The 8,502-nt window shown below is 39.5% G+C and overlaps 1 protein-coding gene across 2 annotated transcripts in view; it reads right to left on the minus strand.

Moving 5' to 3' along the window:
- Positions 1-7,224, minus strand: part of LOC113053675 (mitogen-activated protein kinase kinase kinase kinase 4-like) — a 70,851-nt gene extending 63,627 nt beyond the window's left edge. For both annotated transcript variants that reach the window (XM_026218860.1, XM_026218859.1), the window contains exons 1-2: positions 6,956-7,224; positions 6,765-6,830 (exon numbers count right to left, since the gene is read on the minus strand). In XM_026218860.1, coding sequence (XP_026074645.1) covers positions 6,765-6,830; positions 6,956-7,012 — 123 coding nt within the window. In that variant the 5' untranslated portion in view covers positions 7,013-7,224. The remainder of the gene's footprint in view (positions 1-6,764; positions 6,831-6,955) is intronic.
- Between the last annotated feature and the right edge of the window lie 1,278 nt (positions 7,225-8,502).

The raw sequence follows: 8,502 nt of genomic DNA on the forward strand, positions 1-8,502 counted from the left end.
CATTCATTTAATTTAGATGTGTTTTTTATCTTGTTTTCCCCTTTTTTTATTTCATTTATAAATTCATGTAAACACAAAAACGAGTACAATAAAGTGTACAATAATACAATCAAAATATTATTATATTACTCGCGTTGCAGTGTGTTAAATCTAGATAAAAGTGTAATCTGCCGGTTGTCCTGCAGGTGTCCTCATAAATCTATCTTCTTACGATGCACTTGGGGATGTACGATTACTCCAGAGCACTCGTAGATCTACGAAGATTTTCAAGTGCTACTTAAGCTACGATGCTTTTGGGAAACAGACCGTAATATTAAGATCAATCGTACGATCGTTTTTACGATCAACTTAGGCTTACGATGCTTTTGGGAAACGCAGCCCTGACCTGTTTAAAAGAGATGGTCTTCATCCCTCCTGGGGTGCCGCCACTCTTCTGTCTAGAAATATGGCAAATAGTCTTAGTGTTTATACTTGACTAACTGGGGCCCAGGTCAGGAAGCAGACAGACTGGCTAAACCGACCGTCTGCTAGCTGCCTCACGTCACAGAGGTCAGTTAATTCTCAGCACATAGAGACTCTTTCACCTAGATATCACACTATAGAGACTGTGTCTGTTCACCGAACTAGAAAATACAAAAAACGTCCAAACCAAGTTAAGGTTAACAATTTAATTGAGGTTCAACAAATAAAAAACAGATGCAATATGGATAAACAAATGATAAAGATTGGCTTATTGAATATCAGATCCATTTCTACGCAAACACTTTTTGTAAATAATATGATAACTGATCATAATATAGATGTGCTCTGCTTGACAGAAACCTGGCTAAAACCTGATGATTACATTATTTTAAATGAGTCCACCCCCCAAGATTATTGTTATAAACACGAGCCACGTCTAAAAGGCAAAGGGGGAGGTGTTGCTTCAATTTATAATAACGTTTTCAGGATTTCTCAGAGGGCAGGCTTCAAGTATAACACGTTTGAAGTAATGGTGCTTCATATAACATTATCCAGAGAAACCAATGTTAATGATAAATCCCCTGTTATGTTTGTACTGGCTACTGTATACAGGCCACCAGGGCACCATACAGACTTTATTAAAGAGTTTGGTGATTTTACATCCGAGTTAGTTCTGACTGCAGATAAAGTTTTAATAGTTGGTGATTTTAATATCCATGTCGATAATGAAAAAGATGTATTGGGATCAGCATTTATAGACATTCTGAACTCTATTGGTGTTAGACAACACGTTTCAGGACCTACTCATTGTCGAAATCATACTCTAGATTTAATACTGTCACATGGAATTGATGTTGATAGTGTAGAAATTATTCAGCCAAGTGATGATATCTCAGACCATTATTTAGTTCTGTGTAAACTTCATATAGCCAAAATTGTAAATTCTACTTCTTGTTACAAGTATGGAAGAACCATCACTTCTACTACAAAAGACTGCTTTTTAAGTTATCTTCCTGATGTATCCGAATTCCTTAGCATATCCAAAACCTCAGAACAACTTGATGATGTAACAGAAACTATGGACTCTCTATTTTCTAGCTCTTTAAATACAGTTGCTCCTTTACGCTGAAGAAAGGTTAAGGAAAACAGTTTGACACCATGGTATAATGAGCATACTCGCACCCTAAAGAGAGCAGCCCGAAAAATGGAGCGCAGCTGGAGGAAAACAAAACTAGAGGTATTTCGTATTGCTTGACGGGAAAGTAGCATATCCTACAGAAAAGCATTAAAAACTGCTAGATCTGATTACTTTTCTTCTCTTTTAGAAGAAAACAAACATAACCCCAGGTATTTATTCAATACAGTGGCTAAATTAACGAAAAATAAAGCCTCAACAAGTGTTGACATTTCCCAACACCACAGCAGTAATGACTTTATGAACTACTTTACTTCTAAAATCATTACTATTAGAGAAAAAATTGCAACCATTCAGCCGTCAGCTACAGTTTCGCATCAGACAGTGCACTATAGACCCCCTGAGGAACAGTTCCACTCATTCTCTACTATAGGAGAAGAAGAATTGTATAAACTTATTAAATCATCTAAACTTACAACATGTATGTTAGACCCTATACCATCTAAGCTCTTAAAAGAGGTGCTTCCAGAAGTCATAGATCCTCTTCTGACTATTATTAATTCATCATTGTCATTAGGATATGTCCCCAAAACTTTCAAACTGGCTGTTATTAAGCCTCTCATAAAAAAGCCACAACTTGACCCCAGAGAACTAGTTAATTATAGACCAATCTCGAATCTCCCTTTTCTGTCCAAGATACTAGAAAAGGTGGTATCCTCACAATTATATTCCTTCTTAGAGAAAAATGGTATCTGTGAGGATTTCCAGTCAGGATTTAGACCGTATCATAGTACTGAAACTGCTCTCCTTAGAGTTACAAATGATCTGCTCTTATCATTTGATCGTGGGTGTATCTCTCTATTAGTTTTATTAGATCTTAGTGCTGCGTTTGACACAATTGACCACAACATTCTCTTGCATAGACTTGAACACTTTGTTGGCATTAATGGAAGTGCACTAGCATGGTTTAAATCGTACTTATATGACCGCCATCAGTTCGTAGCAGTGAATGAAGAAGTATCATATCGATCACAATTGCAGTATGGAGTACCTCAAGGCTCAGTACTAGGGCCGCTACTCTTCACGCTTTATATGTTACCCTTGGGAGATATCATCAGGAAACATGGTGTTAGCTTTCACTGTTATGCTGATGATACGCAGCTCTATATTTCCTCGCAGCCCGGTGAAACACACCAATTTGAAAAACTAATGGAATGCATAGTCGATATAAAAAATTGGATGACGAGTAATTTCTTACTGCTAAATTCAGAAAAACAGAGGTGTTAATCATAGGGCCTAAAAACTCTACTTGTAATAACCTAGAACACTGTCTAAGACTTGATGGTTGCTCTGTCAATTCTTCGTCATCAGTTAGGAACCTAGGTGTGCTACTTGATCGCAATCTTTCCTTAGAAAGCCACGTTTCTAGCATTTGTAAAACTGCATTTTTCCATCTCAAAAATATATCTAAATTACGGCCTATGCTCTCAATGTCAAATGCAGAAATGTTAATCCATGCATTTATGACCTTAAGGTTAGATTATTGTAATGCTCTATTGGGTGGTTGTTCTGCACGCTTAGTAAACAAACTACAGCTAGTCCAAAATGCAGCAGCAAGAGTTCTTACTAGAACCAGGAAGTATGACCATATTAGCCCGGTCCTGTCCACACTGAACTGGCTCCCTATCAAACATCGTATAGATTTTAAAATATTGCTTATTACTTATAAAGCCCTGAATGGTTTAGCACCTCAGTATTTGAATGAGCTCCTTTTACATTATACTCCTCTACGTCCGCTACGTTCTCAAAACTCAGGCAATTAGATAATACCTAGAATATCAAAATCAACTGCGGGCGGCAGATCCTTTTCCTATTTGGCGCCTAAACTCTGGAATAACCTACCTAACATTGTTCGGGAGGCAGACACACTTGCAGTTTAAATCTAGATTAAAGACCCATCTCTTTAACCTGGCTTACACATAATATACTAATATACTATTAATATCCAAATCCATTAAAGGATTTTTAGGCTGCATTAATTAGGTAAACCGGAACCGGAAACACTTCACATAACACCGTACTTTCTACATCATTAGAAGAATGGCATCTACGCTAATATTAGTCTGTTTCTCTCTTGTTCCGAGGTCACCGTGGCCACGAGATCCAGTCTGTATCCAGATCAGAGGGTCACTGCAGTCGCCCGGATCCAGTACGTATCCAGACCAGATGGTGGATCAGCACCTAGAAAGGACCTCTACTGCCCTGAAAGACAGCGGAGACCAGGACAACTAGAGCCCAGATACAGATCCCCTGTAAAGACCTTGTCTCAGAGGAGCACCAGGACAAGACCACAGGAAACAGATGATTCTTCTGCACAATCTGACTTTGCTGCAGTCTGGAATTGAACTGCTGGTTTCGTCTGGTCAGAGGAGAACTGACCCCAACTGAGCCTGGTTTCTCCCAAGGTTTTTTTCTCCATTCTGTCACCGATGGAGTTTCGGTTCCTTGCCGCTGTCGCCTCTGGCTTGCTTAGTTGGGGTCACTTCATCTACAGCGATATCATTGACTTGATTGCAAATAAATGCACAGACACTATTTAAACTGAACAGAGATGACATCACTGAATTCAATGATGAACTGCCTTTAACTATCATTTTGCATTATTGACACTGTTTTCCAAATGAATGTTGTTCAGTTGCTTTGGCGCAATGTATTTTGTTTAAAGCGCTATATAAATAAAGGTGATTGATTGATTGAATGACGCTCAAACTGATAAACGATATTAACGACGTTTACCATACAGCCGGAGCACATGCCACTGATGAGAGGGGCGGGACATTTAGACGCGCACTGGAGGAAGTGTAGCCAATCACAACACACTGCGCTAGCTGACCAATCAGAGCCCACATGTATTTCTGAGGGAGGGGCTTTATAAAAGCAGGAAATGACCAGCGTGTTTCTCAGAGATGGGACAGAGTGGTGTGGAATAAAGGTAAATTATGTGAAAAATAACGGGGTTTTTTTTTTTTTTTAACCAAGCATTACCACATGTTAGACTGCACCGCATAAACACAGTCAAGCCTAGAAAACAAGCAGTGACCCACCCCTTTAAACACATCAGATCATGATGAGCTGTTTCTGGTGAAATCTCAGCGTCCCTGAGCAGTCTATTACGGTCTCCTCTCTCACGCTCCTGCTGATGTGTAGCTGTGGTGCATTGTGGGATGCTCCACAATCATTCCCATCTCCCTCTCTGGAGTCATGGTGTGATGTGTTAAAACGGTTTCTGAGATGACCGCTGTGCTCGCCCATACTGGATTAATCATGTGCTGTCATGAGAAACACACTACAGTTTCAAGCCTTTATTGCTGCACACAAACTAATCTGAAAAACCAGTAGTTGTGATACATTCGTGTAGTTACAGTACAATTACTAGACAGAGCCGCTTCCAGAGGGTCACGGGGAGTTTGATTTAATCCCTAAAATAAGCTCCATGGTTCACTCAAGCTCAAGATACCTTCAGCTTTTATTCTACAACACCATTTACACCCCACTCCTGATTCTTTTTAAACTGATGCGTTTCTTGAAGAAGACGGTTTGCACCAGAAGGTAAACTCAGACTGTGATTTGTCCGTAAACTGCACATCTACAGCCTTTACATGATGACAGTGACACTTTAATGATGCATTGTGCTTAAACACATCTCAAATTAAATGTTACGGCCACATGAAGTTGTTAGAAAGCAGAAAGACAGAGGATTTTCTGCAAGCAAGGAGAAAATAACATGTTGTGTACTCACCCTAACAAACCTGCTGCTTTATTAACTAAAATAAACCTAATCTTGGTTGCACTTTATTTTACAGTCCGTGTACTTACATGTACTTACAGTGTACTTACAGTGTATTTATCTAAGAAAGATCTGGTAATACAAGGTAACTACATGGGGTAGGGTTAGGTTCAGTGTTAGTACCTAGTTATTACAGTTATTGTAATTACTATAATAAGTACATAGTATGTAAATGGGGAACAGGACTGTAAAATAAAGTGCTACCCTAATCTTGCCATATCCAAAAACCTGCTCACTCTGCTGTGATTGCATTAGAATTTTACTGAATACTGCGTGATTTTTCATATTCATATTAATCAAGCATTTATTGACTTTATTATTAATCAAGCATTTATTGACTAATGCACCTTAAAATTACCTCAAATTATTCACTACGTATTTGTTATTAATGTTTTATTGCCGTTTTAGTTTTGTATTCATTCTAGTTTTAGTTGATGTAACGTGGATTAAAATCCTTAACACGGAACAAGTTTCTAAATGTAAGTGTGTAAACGTGCCGCTGGTATTGACAGAGTGATATTATTCAGATGGTCTCCTGAAGCATCTGTGGAGGGCAGCAGAGAGCCGCCAGTGACGTCACGCCCTCACGCAGAGCTCCGTGTAGTGTGTGCTGGACACACTGGTCACTCACTGGATCGGGAGAGGAAATGATGACACTGATTCATGAAATGAACCCGAGGATTCAGAAAAACCAGCATGACACCGTGATCACTTCAAAATAAAAGCAGAGGCAGCTCTTCCTGAACAAATCTCTTCTTTCTCATCATGTCTTTCTTCATTCAGGCTGATAACTGTTTGTGACATGACTGACATCCTGTTAGTATCTAGAACACTTATTTGGCTGTTTCATTCGGTGTGCTCTCAATCTTTGGCAAACAATGTGAATGAGCAGAGGCCAGAAACAGCACTTGATCTATGTGTGTCAAAGGCTGAAATCACTGCTGCTGCTGAGGAATGGCTAGAATGGGAAGCTAACGATAAACTGAATTTTCCACCTATTAGAATGTGTTTATTGACGTCTACACCTAACCCTTACAATAATGCACAAATAGTCACAAATACAGTGTGAGAATAACTGCGTTGTATTGATGTGCGCATACCCAGTAGTTTTAACTGTATCTCTTGTGCTTCATAACCGAAGTGTTTTGTCGCATTGAGTGTATCTGCGCATGCGCAGCAGATCACGCCCTTCTGCCTCAATATGTGTGATGAAACTGCTCTAGACTTTCATGGAAACTATTCTGTCTAAAACAATAAAGCGGTGGTCTGGAGGATGCTGGAAAAATGATTTTAAATGCTGTAAGACTCAAAGACACCAACCTTGTACACTTGTCCATACGTGCCATTACCGACCACTTCCACCAGCTCGAAAATGCCCGCAGGGTCCTGAAATACAAAGACACAAACGCGCATCACAGTGGTTAATGCGAGAGAGCGCTCGATTAGACGAATGCACGATGAGCCCGGAACCTGGGGCCCGGGGCCCGGGGCCCGGGAGGAGACGCACTCACGCGCAGCGACGCGAGGTCGATGTCCACCAGACTCTTAGCGGGGGACTCGTTCGCCATCTTTCGCCGATTGTTCGTGTCAGAAACGATGCCGGGTTTATTCCGTGCGCTCGCTCGCTGTGTCGGTAATCCCGGGAGCAGCGCGGGCCGCAGCGTCCGCTCTATTGTTCGCGAGGATGAGGATGAGGATGATGAAGCGCAGCGGAGTCTGGGTCACTCCATGGCGGAGGAGTGAGGGGTGGGACGAGGGGAGGCTCCAAACACACAAAGACTGCCAGACACTTAGATGTGTGTGTGTGTGTGTGAGTGTATAGATATGTACATATACATCACACTAATACATTTATTGTAATGAAAAAATAAATAAATAAAATACCTAAGTTGGACATCATATCATCTTATAGGCTACTTCCGTTAATTTACACTGATTTTATTGTGAAATAAACTAAATTAATCTCATTAATAAACATAATAAAAAAGCATAGTTGCGGTCCTTGATGCTGATTGGTCAATAGCTGTGTTTATTTACAAAAAAAGCATATGTACACAGCAACATAATTAAAAAAAAAGACCAAAACTGCTACATTATGAATTTCAGCAATAGACTAAGGGGAAGTCACCTGAAATAGATGTGATAACCGTGGAGTTTTTCATTTTCTTCTGGAGTGATATCAGGGAAATGCTTTATAATGGCTATTTAGACGGTATCTCAAAAGGTCATCTTTCTCCCACTATGAAACATGGTCTCAACACTCGAATTCCCAAACCTAACAAAGATAATCTGTTATTGGATAATTGGAGACCAATTATCTTGTTATGTAACGATTATAAATTATTGGCACATGTCTATGCCAATCGTCTGAATGAGGGATTATCACATATTATTGATGATTGTCAATCAGCTTTCATGAGGGGTAGAAATATACATAATCATACCAGATTGCTTTTAGACATGCTTGGCTATCGAGATCTTTTAGAAAGTGATGCCTTTATTTTATTTCTCGATTTTTTCTAAGGCATTTGACACGGTTGAACATGCGTTTTTATTTGAAGTCTTAGGTTTGTTGTTAGGTTTTGGGAACAATTTTTGTAAAATAATTAAGATGTTTTATACTGACATATATAGCTCTGTGTCCCTGAATCCTGGGTTTGAGGTGCTCCGAGGTATTAGACAAGGGTGCCCGATTACTCCCAAACTGTCTATTCTAGCTACCCAATCACTTATCTTATCATGCTCACAGTGGCGCCCCCAGAAAGTTTTAACAGGGGTGGCCAGATGAGGCCATAGTAAATCTTGGGGTGGCACACCAAAATAAAGAAAAAATAATTAAAGGTTTCATATCTGGCAAACAGTGATATCCTTGGTATTTCTGGGATTTTATCAATAACGATAAATAGACAATAATGTCACTTTAATTGTGCTGATATCTTATTTCTAATTGTGCTGACAGATGACTCCTAAATATTATTTTTTTTAACCTTTACGCCATTTTTTCTAGAAGTGTGCACCATCTTTTATGTCAAATACTTGCATTTGGGCTGTTACCAAG

This window comes from Carassius auratus, chromosome 34, assembly GCF_003368295.1.
Source record: "Carassius auratus strain Wakin chromosome 34, ASM336829v1, whole genome shotgun sequence".
NCBI classification, from domain to species: domain Eukaryota; kingdom Metazoa; phylum Chordata; class Actinopteri; order Cypriniformes; family Cyprinidae; genus Carassius; species Carassius auratus.